This window comes from Pongo abelii, chromosome 12 (genome assembly GCF_028885655.2).
Source record: "Pongo abelii isolate AG06213 chromosome 12, NHGRI_mPonAbe1-v2.0_pri, whole genome shotgun sequence".
In the NCBI taxonomy this organism is placed as follows: domain Eukaryota; kingdom Metazoa; phylum Chordata; class Mammalia; order Primates; family Hominidae; genus Pongo; species Pongo abelii.
Genome location: NC_071997.2, coordinates 59,469,106 through 59,490,875, shown reverse-complemented (window position 1 = coordinate 59,490,875; position 21,770 = coordinate 59,469,106). Strand labels below are relative to the sequence as shown.

Below are 21,770 nucleotides of genomic sequence, written 5' to 3'. Positions count from 1 at the left end.
CCTATTTTATGTGGACTTCTAACTGGCTGTGAAACTATTGATTTCAGAATATTTATTTTATACTAGTGGCCTTACAAAGTTTTCTTATTGTTTGTAGCAGTTTTCAGTTGTAATTTTAATTTTTTTGCCTGTATTATTACTTACAATTTAAATAAATACTTATTGAATCAAAAGAAATAAAAATTTATTCCTAAATTATCTATCTCACATACTTTTTTTTTTTGTTTGAGACGCAGTCTCTCTCTGTTGCCCAGGCTGGAATGCAGTGTTGCTATCTCAGCTCACTGCAAGCTCCGCCTCCGGGGTTCACACCGTTCTCCTGCCTCAGCCTCCCGAGTAGCTGGGACTACAGGCGCCCGCCACCACGCCTGGCTAATTTTTTAATATTTTTATTAGAGACGGGGTTTCACCATGTTAGCCAGGATGGTCTCGACCTCCTGACCTCGTGATCTGCCCACCTCAGCCTCCCAAAGTGCTGGGATTACAGGCATGAGCCACCGCACCCGGCCCCTATCTCACATACTTTCTTAAAGTTTGTATTAGCTCAATCTATTCCCCCTATTTACTTAAAAACTCTTTTTTTGAGAGAGAGAGAGAGAGAAAGAGAGAGAGAGAGACTCACTGGGTCACCCATGCTGGAATACAGTGGTGCGATCACAGCTCGAGCCCTCCTGGGCTCAAGTAATCCTTCCTCCTCAGCCTCCCAAGTAGCTGGGACCACAGGCGTGTGCCACCACACCCAGCTAATTTTTTAAAATTTTTTATTTCTTAGAGACAAGGTCTCCCTATGTTGCCCAGGCTGGTCTCAAACCCCTAGGCTCAAGCAATCCTCCTACCTCAGCCTCCCAAAGTACTAGGATTCCAGGCGTGAGTCACCATGCCTGGCCTACTTAAAGTCTTTTCTTGATATTTAAAATTAATCAATTTTTTGATACTTAAAATTAACAGCTTTTATAGTCATCATTAATTACCTCATAATTTTACTCTAGCAATAACACTTTAAAGTGTAACAAAATATCAACATATAAAAAGTATATAATAAATGCTGTTTTCACTTCAAGTTACATCTAGCATGCTTACTTGTATTTGCAATGAATATTCAGATGTCAGCTATAATTCTTAATGACACACCTCATTTGTCTTATTGGCCTTTTTAAACACATTATATTGATGGCAACATATAATTTTGAGGGAGGCTGACACTGGCATCTTCTAATCTGGGAAGTGGGGTCACTGCAGAGACTACTGTAAGCAGGGACAGAGGCTCCATAGATTAGAAACAGGCAGGGACAAGAGGAGAATGTGCCCTGCAAACAAGCAGGTCCATATGGAAGAAAACCTGTTGTAAACAGAGAAACATGGAATGATCGTGGGGGCTACGAACAGTATTCTGTGCTTCAGTTGTAGATCTGCGACCAAGATTTAACAGTAACAGAAAAGTGGATAGTGAGTAGGTTTCATGTAAACTACACATCCTGCCCTTGGCATTTTCTATTCCTTACCTCTATTCTCTCTTGAACCTACTTCAATCAAACTTTTGCATCCACCATTTCACAGGAACGTCTCATATGAAGGTCACCAATGACTTCCATGTTATTAAATCAATTCTCTAGGTACTTGACTTATCAGGAGTTTGTGACATTTCAATAACACATTTCTTTTTGAAGTACTTTTAAAACTATATTATACTTCCAAGACATCACACTTTCCTGATTTTCCTCCTGCCTCCATGGCCAGTGGTTCTCAGGCTAGGAATGTTAGATTTAACAAACAAAAATACAGCTAAGCCTGAATTTCAGATAAATAACAAATAACTTTCCGTATAAGTTTATGCCAAATATTGCATGAGATAATTATGTATTAAAAATTATTTGTTTAAAATATAACTGGGTGTCCTTTATTTCATTTGGTAGCCCTATATCTGTCTGTTTTTCTGGATTCCTCCTTACCTCCACAACTTCTCTTCTCCATCTATACTCACTCCCTAAGTGATCTCATCCTATCTTGAGGCTTTAAAAACTATCTGCTGAAGACTTTCAAATTTGTATCAACAGTCCAGACTTCCCCTTTTTACTCCAAACTTACATATATATCTACTGACATCTCCTCTTTGATAGCCAGTGGGCATCTCAAGTTAACACATCCAAAACTAATTTTTTTTTTTTTTTTTTTAGATGGAGTCTTGCTCTGTCACACAGGCTGGAATGCAGTGGCGCGATCTTGGGTCACTGCAACCTCCGCCTCCTGGGTTCAAGCGATTCTCCTGGCTCAGCCTCCCAAGCATCTGGGACTACAGGCATGCACCACCGCACCCGGCTAATTTTTGTATTTTTTGGTAGAGATGGGGTTTCACAATGTTGGCCAGGCTAGTCTTAAACTCCTGGCCTCAAGCGATCTGCCCACCTTGGCCTTGCAAAGTGCTGGGATTACAGGAGTGAGCCGCTGCACCCAGCCCCAAAACTGAACTTTAATCTCCTCCAAAGAACCCTGCTCCTTCTGCAGTCTTCCCCACCTCAGAAAATGGCAATTTTTATCCTCCCAGTGCAAAGGCCCCAAACTGTGGAGTCATCACCGATTATTCCCTTTTTTGTATACTCCATTTCCATGTCTTCAGCAAATCTTTTTGCCTTCGTCTTCAAAATGTATCCCCAAATGAATCACATCTCTGGAATCTCTCATCTGTAATATAGAAACAACCTCCTAGATAGTCTCCCTGCTGCTCCCTAGAGTCTATGGTTTATTCTCAAAACTGAAGCAGGAATGATTCTGAGTCTAAGCAGATTCCTTATGCTCAGATCCCTCCAGTGCTTCCCCATTTCTCTCCTAATAAAAGGAAAAGTTTTACAACGACCTGTAAGGCCCTGTACAAATCTGGCATTCCATGACTTCTCTGATCTAAATTCTCTCTGCCTTGCTAATACTACTAAAACAACCCTGCTCTTTTCCTGTTCTTCAGACAACCCAGGCACCCTCCCACTTAGAAGCCTTTGTGCTTTCTGTTTTCTCTGCCTGAAATAGTCTTCCTCTGGATAGCTGCATGGGTCACTCTCCCACCTCCTACCACTCTCTTCTCAGATACTATGCTTTCAATGTGGCATTCTCTGATCACCCAGTATTAAATTGCAAGCACTCTCTACCTCAGTACTCCATAATTACCAACCTTGTTTTATTTTCCTTTGAAACTTGTCATCATGTGTATTAGTCTATTTTATGCTGCTACAACAGAAGACCTGAGATGGGTAATTTATGAACAATAGAAGTTTATTAGGCTCATAGTTACGGAGGGTGAGAAGCCCAAGAGCATGGCACAAGAATCTGGTGAGGGCCTTCATGCTGCACCATTCCATGGCAGAAGGCAGAAGGGCAAGAGAGCATGTGTGAGATTGAAAGAGCAAGAGAGAGCCAAACTTTTTTTTGAGATAGAATCTCACTCTGTCACCCAGATGGGAATGCAGTGGTGTGATCTCAGCTCACTGCAACCTCTGCCTCCTGAATTCAAGCGCTTCTCATGCCTCAGCCAGCAGAGTAACTGGGACTACAGGCATGCACCACCACGCCCAGCTAATTTTTTATATTTTTAGTAGAGACGGGGTTTCCCCAGGTTTCCCAGGCTGGTCTCAAACTCCTGAGCTCAGGCTACCCACCTGCTTTGGCCTCTCAAAATGCTGGGATTACAGGCATGAGCCAGTGCCCAGCCCAAACTCACTTTTCTAACAAGCCCGAGTCCTGCAATAATAACTCACTCCTGTGACAATGACATTAATCTATTCACAAGGGCAGAGCCCGCCTGGCCTAATCACTTATTATGCTCTACCTCCCAACACTGTTGCATTAGGGATTAAGTTTCCAGCACCTGGCTGGGTGCCGTGGCTCACACCTGTAATCCCAGCAATTTGGGAGGCCCAGGTGGGAGGACTGCTTGAGTCCAGGAGTTTGAGATCAGACTGGGTAATAGAGTGAGACCTCATCTCTACAAAAAAATTAAAAATTAGCTGAGCATGGTGACATGCACCTGTAGTCCCAGATACTTAGGAGGCTGAGATGGGAGGGTCTCTTGAGCCTGAGAGGTGGAGGTTGCAATGCACCTAGATCGCACCACTGCACTCCAGCTTGGGTGACAGAGTGAGACCCTGTCCCCAAAAAAAAATTTTCAACACATGAACTTTGGGGCACATATTCAAACCATAGCTCCATCCAACATACTACAGGTTTTACTTTATTTTTTATTTTTGGACTGTTTCTCTCTCCAAAAATGTAAGCTTGAGGAAGACAGGAATTTTTGCCTATTTTGCAAACTGATGTATCTCCAGCACCTATATGTAGCATGAATGTGGTGTCTTCAAAGCCTGGTACTTGGTGGCACTCAATAAATAGAATAAATAGTTCATTGAATGAATTCAATGAATGAATGAAACTAAAGAATACGCATAAAGCAGCTGTCACCAGGTGACAGATTATTGAGAAATCCCAGAACAAAGGAAGCAATAAAGAAAAGATGAGTTTGGGAGGGTAATGAAAAGCTCAGTGTTGGCAGAAAGGAAAGCAGAGGGACCCTGGCTGTCTTTTCCTTTCTTTCAACCTACTAGTTAAAGGCGGGAGCTGTCCAGCACAGACCTCCTGAAGTTGGAGTGCCGCTGCAGGAACGAAAGCCTACTTTCCTAACCCTGCCCAGGATCACTTCATTGCCATCCTTCTTATCAAATACACCTTTGTTCCCTGTGTGCTTATCCTTCCCAGTCCTTTTCCCTTTACTCAAATGTGCCCAGAAAGCCCATGAGCTACATGAAATCTTATTGTTCCCATGCTTTTCAAAAAGCTTTACTCACTCCAGTAACTTCCATGCCATTAAAGTGATGACTGGGATGACAGAAACAGTGTCTTCATAAATGTATCCATTGAAATGTGTTTGGTGCTTCCTTCATGTGTATCTCTCAAAAATCAGCTTTTCAAATTTGGTGAAAAGCCAAGATTGGGGGCTCAATAGTCTAGCAAATTTCTTAATGAGAAAGCCCTGCTTCTCTATCACACACTTAGTTGGTTGAGTTGTGTGTCCCCCCTCCCCAACCTCTAAAGACATGTCTACTTGAATCCTGTGAATCCCAACAAGTTCCTCATCTCCATCTGAGACCACCTCAGCCTGGACCTTATTTTCCATATCACTATCAACATTTTGGTCTAAGCCATTCAACAAGCCTCTAGGAAGTTCCAAACCTTCCCACACTTTCTTATATTCTGAGCCCTCCAAACTGTTCCAACCTCCGCCTGTTACCCGGTTCCAAAGTCACTTCCACATTTTAAGGTATCATTACAGCAGTACCCCACTCTCAGTACCAACTTACTGTATTAGTCCATTTGCCCACTGCTGATAAAGACATACCTGGGGCTGGGTAATTTATAAAGAAAAAGAGGATTAATGGACTCACAGTTCCACATGTCTGGGGAAGCCTTACAATCATAGTGGTAGGTGAAGGGTGAAAGGCGCATCTTACATGGCAGCAGGCAAGAGAGAGCTTGTGCAGGGAACTCTCACTTATAAAACCATCAGATCTCATGAGACTTATTCACTATCATGAGAAAAGTATGGGAAAGATCCGCCTCCATGATTCAATTAACCTTCCACTGGGTCTCTCCCATGACACATGGGAATTGTAGCACATGGGAAATATAATTCAAGATGAGATTTGGATGGGGACACAGCCAAATCATATGACCTGCCAATATTTATTATCTGTCTGTTTTATTTTAGCCATCTTAATGGATATGAAGTGGTATCTTATCATAATTTTGATTTGTATTTCCCTGATGGTAAATAATGTTGAATATCTTTCTATGTGCTTATTGACCATTTGTGCAATTTCTTTGGATAAATGTCTGTTCATATATTTTGCTCACTTTTTCATTTTATTTTTGACTTATAAGTATGGCTTTTTTTTTTTTTTTTTTTGAGGTAGAGTCTTGCTTTGTCACTCAGGCTGGAGTGCAGTTGTGAGATCTTGGCTCACTGCAACTTCTGCCTCCTGGGTTCAAGCAATTCTCCTGCCTCAGCCTCCTGAGTAGCTGGGACTACAGGAATACGCCACCACGCCCAGCTAATTTTCATATTTTTAGTAGAGACAGGGTTTCACCATGTTGGCCAGGATGATCTTCAACTCCTGATCTCAGGTTATCCACCTGCCTCAGCCTCCCAAAGTATGGCTCATTTTAAAAACTTTGTTATTTAGAAATAATTTCAGACTTTTACAAAGTTGCAAGAATAGTATAAAGAACTCCTGAACACTTTAAATGCAGATTTCCTAAATGTTAACATTTTACCTTTGCCTTATTCATTCTAATTTTTTTCTGAAACATTTGAAAGTAAGTTGCAGATATGATGCCCGTTTACTAAATACTTCTGTGTACTTCCAAAAACAAGAACACTCTCTAATATAACAATAGTTCTCTGGTCAAAGTCAGGAAATGATTCAATGCCAATAACTAACCTACAGATCTTATTCAAATTTCACTCATTCCCCTACCCATGTCCTTTATCAGACTTATGTTTTTAACACAATTTTTACATATTTCTTACCTTTCAAGCATTTGTATCTTTTTTAAAAAGTTACTGTTGGCCAGGTGGGGTGGCTGACACCTATAATCCCTGCACTTTGGGAGGCCGAGATGGGAGAATTGCTTGAGTCCAGTTCAAGACCACACTGGGCAACACAGCAAGAGCCATCTCTACAAAAAATACAAAAATTAGCGAAAGCAGATAATCATCTTCCTCAGAAAAGAAGAATTTTCCAGACCCTCTCCTAGTATAGGAAAACCACATTCTCCTTAGGGGCTGTTCCCAAGTGGTTCCTCCTAGAAGAAGCTAGGTTCAGAAGAGTCTAGGTCTGATTTTTTGCCATCCCTTCATTGTTCCCTCCTTTTCTTCAAAAATCTGGCAAATGGTAGAAATTTAATAAACGTCAAATGAATGGATGGATGGGATCGTGCTTTCATTAACCTGTCTTCTAAGGCCTGGAGAGCAGGGAGAAGCTATTAAAATTCTTTAAATAGTAGGCTGTTGGGCCAATGAGATCTTTATCTTTCAGTGTGAATAGGTACATGAAAAGCAGGGCAACTTCAAATGGTATACACATATACAAAGTCCTATCAGCGTCAAAATACCAAAAGCTTAAAAAACAATTAGCTAGGCGTCGTGGCGCGCACCTGTAATCCTAGCTACTCAGGAGCCTGAGGTGGAAGGATTGCTTGAGCCCAAGAATTCAAGGCTGCAGTAAACTGTGATCGCACCTCTGCACTCCAGTTTGGGCCACAGAGCGAGACTCTGTCAAAAAAAAGAAAAAAGAAAAGAAAAAAGCCTTCCTCCAAGTTGTTTCTTCCTTAGAGTTGGCAATAGTAGTGGAAAGGCACTAACTTTGCTGTTTAGCCCCAGGAGAGGGATCAGCCCTGTGGGGAATTGGGCTAAGTTATCAGAGGTTACTTACTGCCCTTGCTAAACTCTAAAGAGATTCATTTTTTAAAAACTGACACATAATATTTGAACATATGTATATACACAATGGAATATCATTCGGCCACTAAGAAGGAAACCATGAAGAGATTCCTTTTTAATATATGTAGCTGCATGCCAACTTGTCTCACGTTCCCCTTCTCCTAGAAAAAAAAAATGTGGATTTTCTGAAGCACCTGCCTGGAGGTACAGACAGATGATTGCGTAAACTTGAAGCTGAGAGTGGATGGAATTGCTACCAGGGAGACTGTAGCATGAGCAGGAGCAGAATCCTGGGGAACACACTTTTAGGGACAGGAGTCAGAAATCTCAGAGAAGCAGGGGTTACTGGTGGGAACACGGAGCTGCTCAGAGCGTAGTAAAAGGGAAAGGTTTTAATATCATTTGGAGCCACTGTGGTTCTCCCAGAGGAAGCTCCTGTCATCCAGAAAGCGGTGAGCTCCCAAACAAGCAGAGACTTCAATCCCTAAACAGGCATAAGCTTCATTCAGGGCGTTCACTGGCCACGATCAGGGACGCCCAGCACCCAGTGCAGGGCCTGCCCTGGAAGAGGTCAGTAGTGCAAAGAAGTTAGGGCTGGAACTGGGAGGAAATTCGAGCATGCGTCCCAGCCGGAGGCTGAGCTTGCGGGCGAAGAACACGGCAGCGCTGGGAACTGGGCTAGGGCTTTCCGTGTGGGCCACGCCTGCCGGCCCTCTCTGTTGTCTCACTTGGCACGGACTGGGCTACCGCCCACGGTTTGACTTCCGCCACCAGCAACCAAGGGAACCAGATCCCAAGGGAACCAGCACCCCTGGGCGCTCGCCGCCCGAAGCCTGGGGTTCCCGCCCCGCCCCGGCAGGGCGGTCCCGCCCCCCGCGGCCGCCCCGCCTCCCGCCTGGTCTCGGGTCCTAGCGCCGCCGGCGGAGACCAGTAGCATGGAGGGAGGCCTGGGGCGTGCTGTGTGCTTGCTGACCGGGGCCTCCCGCGGCTTCGGCCGGACGCTGGCCCCGCTCCTGGCCTCGCTGCTGTCGCCCGGCTCCGTGCTTGTTCTTAACGCCCGCAACGACGAGGCACTGCGGCAGCTGGAGGCCGAGCTGGGCGCCGAGCGGTCTGGCCTGCGCGTGGTGCGGGTGCCCGCCGACCTGGGCACCGAGGCCGGCTTGCAGCAGCTGCTCGGAGCCCTGCGCGAGCTCCCCCGGCCCGAGGGGCTGCAGCGACTGCTGCTTATCAACAACGCGGGTAAGACCCCGGGGCTGGAGCGGACTCCCCATGTGAGCCCTCACTTCCTCCACCGCTGGGGAATTTAAGGGCGACTCCTAGGGGGTCAGATAGGACGCCTAGAAATCTAAAGCCCTAGCTGTTCCAGCTTGAGTAGCAAGTGGAGGCGAGGTGTACAGGAAGACTCGGTGCCGTCGGGACAACAGTCTGCCCCCACTTCCTGGAAAATTGGCCAGCCGGGTTTTCCAAAGCGCCTGTAGAACTTTCCCGATCCCCTTGCTCTGCGCCCTCTGGCGGAGGCCTGAGTCAGGGCTTGGAGTCTCCAAACAAGTAAACTCTGCTTCTCCAGAGGACCCCTAGAGCTTTCCTTCAGCCCCAGGGCAAGGCAGGTGCCTTCTCATTCTGCAGCTTGTGATGGCTGGGTTCCCCAGCTGTGTCTTTCCGCAGAGCTGAGGAAGACAGAAGCCTCTTCAGAAGCGCTAGGCAGCTTCCTCCTCTAGGTCTGCATGGGAAGGGGATATCTGGAGGAACTTGGGAGGGCTGGGGAAGAAGAAAGCCCCGCCTGCACTGAGTTACTCCTAAGGGTTGGTTTTTCAGGCTCTCTTGGGGATGTGTCCAAAGGCTTCGTGGACCAGAGTGACTCCACGCAAGTGAACAACTACTGGGCGCTGAACTTGACCTCCATGCTCTGCCTGACTTCCAGCGTCCTAAAGGCCTTCCCGGCCAGTCCTGGCCTCAACAGAACCGTGGTTAACATCTCATCCCTCTGTGCCCTGCAACCTTTCAAAGGCTGGGCGCTGTACTGTGCAGGAAAGGCTGCTCGTGATATGCTGTTCCAGGTCCTGGCGCTGGAGGAACCTAATGTGAGGGTGCTGAACTATGCCCCAGGTAGGTGGAAAGTCCTGCCGTCCCTGTCCTCCAGAACCCACTGGTGCGCCTCTAGGGGCTGGGCAAGCGGCCTAGTCCGCCCCCTCCAGGAAACAACCCACAGGATTTTGTCCTTGAATCCTGACCCATCACCCCTTAGGGGAAATACAGACCCAGGGGAAATAGAGGTGGCAGGGGCCGGGGATACTGGTAGAGAGTGAGGAGTTTCCTGGACTGGAGGGTGGGGCAGGAAAGTCTGAGGTATTAGATGGAGTTTGGGAGAAGACTGGGGTTTGAGTTCCAGGCCTTCCTCATGTGAAATGGGGAAGACGCTCCCTGCCTCACAGGGCACTTGGGAAAACTGAATGAGATACTGTATGTGAAAATGACCCTGACCTGTGAAGTGCTGCCTCATTGTTAAATAGGACTGATCACACTGTATTGTCTGCACATGTTTGCTTGCCTCCTTCCCTCCCTTGATAGGAAAGCCTTTGGACTATGCAGATGTGTGTTCCTAACACCTAGCAAAGCACTACACTAAGGCAAGCTGCAGAACATGCTAGCTGTATGGAGAGCAGACAGACTTTGTTGAGTGCTGACCATCCCTGGCTAAACTGTGCTGGAACACTATTGAGGATTCTGGGATAAATACAATAGAGCCCTTGTTCTCATGAACGCCAAAGGACAGGGAGTCTTGTGATACTGGGTCTAGTTTCTGATGCCACAGTGCCCCTTTCTTAATAGTGAGGAGTCTCTTTTAGGCTTGAGGTTGCTGCAATCAGAAGGTGGTGACAGAGCAGCCATGGAAAGCCTGAGCAACTTGGGCAGAGATCCAGTAGTCTGTGTCCCTGGGGAATAGGGTCAGGATCCCAGGGCAGACAGGTAGAATGGCCTGCACAAAGCACAGATGTGGCAGGGCTGGATCCCACCTTGCTCCCAAGTTCTTCCTCATGTTCTCCAGTACCCCAGCCCCTACCACCCCTGCCCCCCAACACACATGCACAATTATTCTTGCAACCAACATTCAACTCATCATCCACTCTGAGCCCAAGGATTCGCACAAACAACAGTGACCAAATGTAAGCTACAGCCAGGAGCAGAGCAGACTCCAGAAGGCCACATGGCTGCGTTTGGTCTCAGGAGGCTGCCCTGGGCATTATGAGGTAGCTGAGATTTTCAGGAGGTCCCCAGGGCCTGAACCAAGGCGGAGGCCAGTCTGGTTTTCATTTCTGTCTCAGGAAGAATGTTCTAACAGGTGCTGAGATAGAATGGGCTGTTTGGAAAGGCAGCAAGTCCTCTCTCAGCAGGGATGCACAGGTCATTGGAAAATAGTCAAGGACCAGGAGATAAATTCTCCCTCCAACCCTGGAATTCTCTAACGATAACTAGGGTGGGAATGAGAGTGGTTTCGAAGAGAATATAAAATATAATTAACTCTGTAGCTGTGAATGTTATAATTAGGGAGGCTTGAAGGGAGATTAGTATAGTGAGGTAGAGTTTTTTTCGTGATGAGGGCTCGTTGGATAGGTGGCGCTGGCTTGCTATAATTATGAGAGGTAGAAGTCAGGTCGTTAATATTAGAAGGGGGGTCGTTAGAGGGTCGGAGGAGAATAATAGGGAGTAGCTAAATAGATTGTTGTTGGTTTGATTGAGAAATAGTAGGGGGATAGAGCTGATAATTAGGCTGTGGGTGGTTGTGTTCATTCAGATTATGTGATTTTTAGAGAATCACATTAGTGGTAATAATATGACTGTTGGAATAATTAGTTTTAGCATTGAAGCAGGTTTAGGTTATTCACATAGTCTAGGCCATATGTATTGGAGATTGAGATTAGTAGGGCAAGGCCTACTGCTGCCTCGCAGGCAGCAAAGACTAGCATGGTGATGGGTATGATGTTAGCTAGGAGGGAGTAGGTGTTAAGAGTTATGAGGGTAACTATAATAAACAGTGATAGTATTATTCCTTCTAGACACAGCAGGGAGGATATTAGGTGTGAGCGGTAGATCAGTATTCCTAAGAGTGAGATAACAAATGCTAGTGCGATATTTATATAAATGAGGGGCATTTGGTAAATATGACTATCATAATTTAATGAGTCAAAATCATTTGTTTTGTTTAAACTACTTACCAATTCAGCTCAGTCTAATCCTTTTTGTGATCACTCATAAGTTAAACTTAGGACTAGGATGATGACTAATATAAGTGATGATATAGTTATTAGTGGTAAGTTGGTTGTTTGTAGGGCTCATGGCAGGGGTAGCAGCAGAGCAATTTCCAGGTCGAATAATAGGAAGGTGATGGCTACCAGGAAAAATTTTATGGAAAAAGGAATGCGGGCGGGAGATAGGGCGTCAAATCCGCATTCGTGGGGGTTAGACTTTTCTATGTAAAGATTAAGTTGTGGTAGCCAGAATGTGATAATTATTAATAGTAAGGCTAAGAAGGTGTTAACTATTAGGACTAAGGCGAAGTTTATTACTCTTTTTCGAGTGCTATCAAAACTAGTTAATTGGAAGTTAACGGTACTGTTTATACTAAAAGAATAAGACCCTCATCAGTAGATGGAGACGTACAGAAATAGTCAGACTACATCTACAAAGTGCCAATATCAAGCGGCGGCTTCAAAGCCGAAGTGGTATTTGGATGTGAAGTGGAACAGTAGTTGGTGGATTAGGCAGACAGTGAGGAAAGTTGATCCAATAATGACGTGAAGGCCGTGGAAACCTGTAGCTACAAAAAATGTTGAGCCATAGATACCACTGGAGATAGCGAAGGGGGCTTCAAAGTACTCTGAGGCTTGTAGGAGGGTAAAATAGATGCCCAGTAAGATCGTGATAAGTAATACTTGAATTATTTGGGTTTGGTTATTTTCCATTAGGCTGTAATGGGCTCAGGTGATTGAGACTCCTGATGCGAGTAGTACGGATGCATTTAGGAGTGGGACTTCTAGGGGATTGAGCGAGGTGATGCCCGTTGGGGGTCAGTGTCCTCCTAGTTGAGGGGTAGGGGCTAGGCTGGAATGGTAAAATGCTCAGAAGAATGCGGCGAAGAAAAATACTTCTGAGGTGATAAATAAGACTATTCCATATCGGAGGCCTTTTTGGACGGGTAGTGTATGGTGGCCTTGGTATGTGCTTTCTCGCACTACATCACATCATCATTTGACTTTCTGCCCTTGAGGACCATTAACTGCAAATACTGGGGTGCATGAGTGATTCCTATGTGAAGAATAGAACATGCTTGCAACACGTTCAAGAAGGGAACAATTCCTTTAGGTGGGGAGACTAGAGATGGCTTTATTGGAGGTAGCTGAACTGGACATTGAGCTTGGTTGTTGGCAGATGGAAGGCATTCCTGATGAAAGGAAATAAAGGTGCAGAGGCTCACTGTGGGCGTGGCAGGTCTTCGGTTTGCCTGTAGAGTAGGTGTGCTCAGAGGAGGGCAGACTAGGATGCCTTGAGTATTAGGCCAGGCTACTGGGAAGCTGTTGAGGGGTTTTGAGCGGAGGAATGTTATGATCCCAGTGATGTTTTTGTTTATTTGTTTGTTTGTTGAGATGGATTCTTACTCTGTTGCCTAGGCTGGAGTGCAGTGGCACAATCTTGGCTCACTGCAAGCTCCGCCTCCCAGGTTCACACCATTCTCCTGCCTCAGCCTCCTGAGTAGCTGGGACTACAAACGCCCGCCACCACGCCCGGCTAATTTTTTGTATTTTTAGAAGAGATGGGGTTTCACCATGTTAGCCAGGATGGTCTCAGTCTCCTGACCTCATAATCCGCCCTCCTCAGCCTCCCAAAGTGCTAGGATTACAGGCATGAGCCACTGCGCTCGGCCTGGGCTCAGGCAATTCTAGCGCCTCAGCCTCCAGAGTAGCTGGGACTACAGGCATGTGCCAGCACGCCTGGCTAATTTTTGTATTTTTAGTAGAGACAGGGTTTCACCATGTTGGCCAGGCTGGTCTCAAACTCCTTACCTCAAGTGATCCTCCTGCCTCAGCTTCCCAAAGTGCTGGAGTTGCAGGTGTGAGCCACTGCAGCTGGGCCCCAGTGATGTTTTAGTAGAATGAGTTTAGTAGAGGGCTACAGAAGGAGCTGAGGCAGGGAGAGAAGCAAGGTTGTAAAAAGGGCCTGATTGTCGGGATGTGTAGATGCTGAAGGGTCCTACCTGGTGCCTGGTTGGCTGTGGGGGCGATGGGGGAGGGAAGGAGGAAGTGATGGAGGTTTTGAGTCTGGGAAAAGAATACTTCATTAATAGAAATTGGAATGTCAGGAGGTGGTGCTGGTTGGACAGGAGATGAGAATCTTGGTTTTAGACATGGTAGTCTAGAGGGTCCATGTTCAGTGGGCTTTTGAATTTCAGTCCAGAACTTGATAGTGACAAATTGGAGCCTTTGGCAACCCTGACCACACATTTCAGCCAAGACAACATGTTTCCTCCAGCCAGACCTGACTCAGCCCCACCCCTGACATAAAACAGGGACCTGAAACCTTCTGTCCCTGCCTTGGCCATGTTCCCTCATCGTCTCCTTTTCATCCTCTAGGTCCTCTGGACACAGACATGCAGCAGTTGGCCCGGGAGACCTCCATGGACCCAGACATGCGAAAAGGGCTGCAGGAGCTGAAGGCAAAGGGGAAGCTGGTGGATTGCAAGGTGTCAGCCCAGAAACTGCTGAGCTTACTGCAAAAGGACGAGTTCAAGTCTGGAGCCCACATGGACTTCTATGACAAATAAGCGCATGTTTTTGGCTTCCTGAACCTTTTTGCCCCCACTTTCAGACATACCCCAGAGCCCTGTGGCTCCCCACACCCTGCCATAGGGGCAGTCCTGCCTTACACATAGAAGCACTCATGCCTGCTGCCCTGCCCTCAGGCACAGCCAGCTGTGAGCTCCCAGGTCATTGGCCTTACCAGTTGTCAGGAGTCTGTGCTGTGCACCCTAGGTTATGAGGAGGCTTAGGAGAGAGGTTATGGGTATTGGTGTCTCTATCCCCAGGAATAGAACTTAAGAGGTGGGAAGAGCAGCAAAAGAAGCTGGAATATAGAAGAGAGGAGGTTCTGTCTCTTGCTCAGAGCAAGCCTGTGGGTAGAGGAAAGAGTGATCTGGTGTCAAATAGGAGGACCCATGTAGATTCGCAGATGGCCTGGATGGGAGGAAGGGCAGACGGTACATGTCCCAGCCCACATAGATGCCCCTTGCTGAGGGTAGCAGGACCTTCTGTTGAACTTTGTGTCCTCACTCTGATGTCTCCTTCCTTCAGAATCTACCACCCCTCCCCCAGGCTGGGAGAAGGGGCTCCTGGGTGTCTGTATACATGCCAAAGGCAGATACAAATAAAATACAGATTGTCCTTTCTTCATGCTTGCTTTCTCCTCTGATACAGGGCCTATGGCTAACTGCCTGGTTCACTGGGCCCAAGGTCATTCCCAAGGCAGTTAACCCAAAAATGAGGTGTTGTCCTTATTTCCCAGGGAGCTGTCCCGGGGCCATCTGCCTTCAGTCATCAGGCCTCACTCAGTGGCAAGCCCAGGTCCAAAGTTGCCCACAATCGGCATGCCTGCTCTTTTGTGCTGTTGCCCACGCTGACCCCAGCCTTGACAGCCCTTTTCTCACCCTGGGCTATTCAGAATACCCATCTTTTAGGGCCCAACTTACAGCCTGCCCTCCGCATGGCCCTAAAGCCTGGGTCCTTTCCCCAACTCTCTGTGGATTCCCAATTCCACCCCCTGTCCACGTGGCAATGCTGTGAATGGATGCCAGCTGCTATTGGCCCTCTTGGCATTGTCCATCTGGCCCATGGTCCAGGTCCTCAGTGGGGTGGGCTTAGGACCAGCATGCCTTTGGGGGAGATGATGGGCAAGATTCCAAGAAAGGGAAGCTCTGAGAAATCAGGGCTGCAACCAAGCCAATCCTTGTGCAGGTTGGTAGACATAGGCTGGGCTGGAAACTCCACGGCAGTGGTGGTCTGCAGCCAGCACCCTGGCCCCTGGCCATATTTGGGAGTAAGAAGCGTGGTTCCCTGCCCACTGACTCCAGGACTCAGCCTGTCTCTGAGTGTACAGAAGGGAACTCCTCCTTGTGCTCAGCAGAGGGCGCATGGAGGCCGCGCCTTTTGCTGAAGGGCAGGCCCTAGGCTGAAGCTGGCAGGGCCCTGCCTGCTCCCCTAGGAGGAACTCTTACCTGGTCCAGCAGATGCCTTGTCCTCATGCCCCCATTGAAGTAGAAATCACTGGGCTCAGGTTCCTGCTCTGCCACAGCTGGTAACCCAGGGCAAGTTTCTTCTCTGTGCCTCAGTTTCCTTATCTGAAAAATGTGGATTATAATGCCACCTACCCTAAAGGGTTATTTTGAACATTAAGTGACCTAATGTTTGTAAATGTTCAGCACAGTGCTAGCATTGTGGTAAATGCCCCGTAGATGCTAATACTATTTAATGCCTTTAAATATCAAGATCCAGATCATCCTGGAATGCTGCTGGAAGCCTCCTTTCCTCTAGACGGTTCAGACATCCTCCCCGGCTGACTTGAGGCAAAAACTCTCACTGTACTCCCCCTATTCAGCCTCCTGGAGGTGAGGGTAGGGTCTGGTCTGGATACCTTGTCTTGGATTTACAGGAAAATGTGTGAACTTTGGAGTCAGGAACCTTCAGTCCCACTGCCTTGTCTATGACAGAGATGCTGTGGGGTGTTGGGCAGAGCCCTGCTCTCTCTGGCCTTCAGTTTCCTTAGAGCAGTGAACTCCAAGATTCATTCCTGGACACCTTCCTCTGAGGTGTTTCCAGTGTGGTGAGGCCATGGATTATGGCAGCCTGGGCTGCCTTTCATGCCGTGGTGGGTGGTGGGTAGGTTTCCTCACCAGGCCCCTTGCTCCTGTGGGAGTGTGAGGGTGGGCAGTGCCAGTCCAGCTCCTTGTGGTTGATCATCAGGGTTGACTCTGTACCTCCCCTCTAGGCTGGTCGGCCAGGGGCTTAGTGAGGAGTACCACTTGTCCCCACGAGGTGGCGAGGCCCTCCCATGCCTGACATTTGTCTTCTCTGAGCCCAGAGATGTAAGAGCTTTGGAAGTGTTCTCTTGGGCTATCTCTCCCTGCAGCCCAGGATGCTGGACTCTCGGGCCCCCAGGGAATTGGGGAGATCAGAGATGGGCAGCATCACTCTTCCTGTCAGGTCCCGAGGCCTCTTCAGTGACCCACGGTCTCTGCCCTCAGGGATTTCCCAGACCCTGCTCCCAGCCCTGGACTCAGCCTCCCCAGGTCCCCTCACACTGAGGCAGGGAGGCTTTTGTGGCGGCCTCCAGGCCATAAGCAGCCACCCTCCAGGGGCTAACCATCTGTGTTCCCCGACCGCATGACCTGGCCTTGGCCACCGCACACATGAGCACACGTGAGTGCACACACACAAATACATGCCTGCACATGCCCGGGGCCCAGCTGCTGGAGCGAGCGGGGCCATAGATGAGCTAAAAGACAAACAAGGTTCCTCTTTGTCTTTGGTGTGAGAGCACTGTGCAGTTTTTGGTTTTGTGTTTAATACGCCTGCACTGGGGCCAGCAGCTGGCCTGTAAGGAGCAAGGGGAGTGAGGGGAATATTCCAGGCCAAAGCCAGTGTCCAAGAGCATGACCAGCTGGGATTAGTCTGGTCAAAAGGTTCCCCCGAATCCCCAATTCCTGTCCTTCCTCCCATGAATACATACGTGTGCCCCCACACCCAGGCTGGTGCTGAGTCTGTTGTCAGCCATCAGGGTCACCCGCCCAGGATGTACTCCGTCCTAGCATCTCCCCGTGCCTCACCCCAGAGAGCTGAGCCCTGGAATGCTGCCTCCTGGCCTCCTTCACCTTCATCCTTTCCCATAGAACATGGCCTCATAGGCTAGCATGCACGCGGTAATTCTGACTCATATGGCAGGTGTGCACATTCCTGGGTGAGCACACCCAAGAGCGCCCAGGCGTGCCCTCGCTACTGGGCTCCCATGTGATGACAGGGAGGTGGGTGAAGATGACTCCCAGTCCCCTGGGGTAGAGACCCCATGAGGTGGCACCTCTCCAGCCTTCACATCATCTCTCAGTGATCTGGGGTGTAAAAGAAGGGGAGTGGACCAGAAGCCACTAGACAGCTTGCTGGAAACCAGCTGAGGAATCACTCCAAACCTCTGGGGTCAGCTGGGGGAGTCGATGGAGGGTAGGGCTCTGAGCCTGGAGCGAGCCATCCTTGCCCCACTCCACAGTCCTGAGGTCTCCCACCTGTGGTGCTGGGAGACGGGGGAGCAGTACAGATGTTGTCTCAGACTTTTGAAGTAGAGCCCACTCCCACCAGGGAATCATTGTTACTTCCCAGCCAGCCTCCCCTACCTCACCCTTTGTCTCTCCTTTCATCCATGGTAACTCCATCTTCAGCCCTAAGGAGCCCTTCGTGTGAGCCCAGAGAGTCCCGGACTTCTATTTTCAGTGAGGAGCCGGGGGAAAGGAGGAAGGGAGAGAGAAAGAAATGCCTATCCCTTGGGGGCTCCTCCCCCAGCTGACCTCAGTGGCTCAGCGTGGTTCCTCAGCTAACTAACCTGAAAGCTGTCTAGCAGCCTCTTAGTCCACAGGACTACCCAAGGACAGCCCCAGATCCCCCTATCTAACCCCCAGGGCAGGAGCCCTATGCAAAGGACAGGAACAGCTGCATCATTTTGTGGAACAAAATGAGCTTTTTCTAAGAGTCCCTCCTTGAGGCTTGCCCAGGTGACACACGAAAGGGACCAGGGGCAAAGTGAGGAGTTGAGAGGAGGTAAGTCCCCTCTCTTCTCTGGAGCATCCAGGCAGAAAAACAAAAGCAGACACCACGAGAGTCAAAGACAGAGACAGGGCGAGCCGGACAGTGAGAGAGGAAGATAGAGAGAGGGACAGAAACACAGGGAGGAAACAGGCAGAAAGATTCGAAAATATAGTAAGACAGATTTAGATGAAGGGAGAGAGATGGCGGGAGAAGCCACACACCCTCACACACTCACACACGCTCATACTCCCTCTCTCTCTCCCCCCTCCCTCTCTCTCTCACATACACACACTCACACACACACACACACCCCGGGCGTGCGCTCACGCAGCCGCCCTGAGCCTTGCTGGAAATAATCCCGTTCGCGACGCCAGGGCCTCAGCTGCACAGGCGTTGCCGAGCTGTTACCTTGCACATCTGTCAGCTCCAAATGTAGAAGCTGTCATAGGACAGTGTGTGTGTGAGTGTGAGTGTGTGTGCATGCCTGTTCCTCCCAGAGAATTCTGAGGCCTTGGTCGGCAGAGGGAGATTCCCAAGGGCCCGGAGGCTCTCCAGGAAGTCCAAGCCCTGGAAAGCAGGTCTGCTCCTTCCCTTCCTGCACAGGGAGTGGCCACGGGGCCGCCCAGCTTTATGAGATAGCCCACTGGACTTGGCTTCTGTGGCCTGGCTCAGCCACTTACAGCCATGGGGCTCTGGACAGTCACTTCTCAGAGCAGCTGGGTCTCCTGCTTGTCAGGTCGAGATGTTGGGTAGCTATGCCACCTGGAAAGAACCCAGAGAGGGGGTGATGAGCACCTGGTCTGGTGTGTGTCAGTCACTTCTGGTAGTCACGGATTTTTCTCTGAGAGCTGGGAAGTCCTTCTTATGTCTGACTCCCACTTCTGGGAATGTATCCCGTACCCAGGTCCCTCTGGGGCACCGAGAACATTGCCCTCCTCTGACCTACTCTTCTCCATACCACTCTCCTTGCTGGACCTGAGGATGGGCCTTGGGCACCGACTCCAGGCACAAAAGGTCCAAGAACCTCAAACACCAAGTTTCCAGGAGCATAGGGTGTTGGCACAAAGCCTGGAGGATTTGAGAATGTTGAGCCTTTCCCTGTAAGGATCCTTGGGTAGAAATTTTTCTCTGGTGACTCTTTCCAGGTTTTCAACTCCCCTCCCTGGCCCCAAATGTCAGGACGCTCTTTTTTTTGTGTTTGCACTTCCTCCTGCTTTAATCTAAGCTTATCAGAGAGAAATTGTATAGCAATGAGAAAGAGGCCCCAGAAACTATCTAGTAAGGAGGGCAGCTTTTTCACTCCAAGTAAGAGGAAAAGCGACCCTGGCCAAAGGGACCCCGCCCTGTATTGGTGCTCTTGCCACAATGCCATGCCCACCCCATTTAATCCTCCCCAATCCACGGAACGGACCCCTTGAAGACTTGAATACAAAGGCCCTGCCACCCATCCCACAGGCTGGCACCCTCACGCCTGTCCTGGCCTCACCAGAGACCATCTTAACTCCAGGCCATCTCTCATGCTGTCCTCAGATCCATGGTTCTTTCTGCCCAAAGGCTGGATGGAACAATCTAACAGGCTTTGTATGCTCATGGTGCTCACAGCAGGGTGTTCTGAGAGAGGAGATGAAGCCAAAGACTTGTATCAGTGGTTCAAGCCCAGAAGCCATCACCCGGAATGTGTTCTCGCCAGGGACCTAGGTCTCTGTGTATGCACATTACGGATACATATGAATCAGACATGGGCCTGCCCTGAGCCCAAGCCGTGTGTGTGTGTGTGTGTGTGTGTGTATAACTGTTTCCCACCCTAGAATTAGTCTTATGCAGGTTTGAACATTCAGCTTTTCTTATGCATGGAGGGGTGTAATTGTGTGTGTACCTGTGTATAGTGTTCTGATGTAAAACTTACCAGATAATGGTGTGGTGTGCAAATGTGGGTTTGGGTGTATAGCTGTACATGCACACCTATAAGCCTATTGTGTGAATGTAAGCGTAACTTTGAAAACTACTGTGAGCGCACATGAGCATTTGTATTTGAATAACAGTGGGTCTGTGAGTTTAAATCATGTATGCATCAACAATGTACATACATGTGATTATGAGTGGTGGTATATAACCACATGTTGTATTTCTGGGTTGCTCTCCATTCATAATTGGGTGTGCATGTGTGCGCACGTGACAGGTTGTTACCCTGCAAGCAGGAACTCATGCAAAGCTGTGCATGAGATTTATGTGTGTGTGATTTTGACACGGGGCTGGTGTCCCTGGATAAATGAGTGTGTTCAGGCCTGTGACTGGGGTACAACAATTGTGTGTTGACAAACTGCAGACACCCCTTAGGCCATGTCCAGTGAGAAGGAAATGTGTAAATGTTTGTTGAACACAAAACAGAACATCCACAAAATGCCAGGCCCTGTAGTGGCGCGGCAAATCGTGGAAGTTTTTTCCTCCCTCTCCATCTCTCCCTCTCCCCAGCATCTCGGCCCCTCTCTGGCGTCGTTCCCTCACACCTAAGCCCAATGGTGTTTTGCAGGCTTTCAGCTGTTACCTCAGTCCCTCCTCGCCTCATTCCCGATTCACTCCGTTGCTATAGGTATGTTTGAAACCCCAGCGTGGTAGATTTTAATTAGTCTTCCTACAGATGGCCAATTAACATTCATTACTTTTGCCTTGAGCGATTAATTATGAGTTTGGATAGAAAAGGAGAGAAGAGGAGAGGGAGATGGGCAGGTGAATGAAAGGAGAAAAGAGAAGGGGGTTTGATTGGGAGTTTGGAATTTTTACACAGAACAGGCTGCTGGGGGAGAGGGTGGGAAAGAGCCGTTTCAATCCCCTCACTCCCAGCGGCCTCCCTCGGCCCACAGCTGCTCCGGGCCCCTAATCGGCTTGGCTGGCCCAGCCCTCCAGGAAAATAGAGCTCACACCCTCGTTTGGGAGGCCTTAAGCCTTTGGTGTTCCCTGACCCCAACCCTTTCATAATACCGGCCCTCTTGTTTCTTGTGCCAGAGCTGGGTGGGAACTGTGTCAGGAATCGCCCAAAATATTGCAGATAACCCAGAAAAGAAGCTCTGCTGCCAGTCACTCCTTGCTAGAATTGCAGTGGTTCACTATACAGACGAGAAAACTGAGGCCCGCATAGGAAATGACTTCCCCCACCTCCGGCCCCTTGGAAGGCTGGGGAGAGGCCAGCTTCGTTGACTCCCCAGCTCAGTTCTCTTTCTGCTGCAACCAGGGTGGTTTATAAAGATTTTGTGCAACATTCCATGAACAGGCTGATTTCAAACACAGTTCACATTCTTCTCTGTGCACCTAACTGCCAAAAGCTCCTGTGATTCCCCAGCCCATTGAAAGACTCCTTGAGTGTTGTTGCTGGGTTCAGGAGCCGCACCTATGTTCCTAATCCTAAATTCATTCCAGGAGTGGGGGATAGATGTCTAAATGTAAACAACGGTCTT

General features: G+C 48.5%; 1 protein-coding gene across 1 annotated transcript; it reads left to right on the top strand.

Moving 5' to 3' along the window:
* Positions 1–8,120: 8,120 nt before the first annotated feature.
* Positions 8,121–14,918, top strand: SPR (sepiapterin reductase). The gene is made up of 3 exons (XM_002811901.5): positions 8,121–8,719; positions 9,296–9,586; positions 14,107–14,918. Exons 1-3 carry the CDS (start codon positions 8,416–8,418, stop codon positions 14,295–14,297), a joined length of 786 nt encoding a protein of 261 aa, XP_002811947.1. The 5' UTR covers positions 8,121–8,415; the 3' UTR covers positions 14,298–14,918.
* The last annotated feature ends 6,852 nt before the right edge of the window (positions 14,919–21,770 follow it).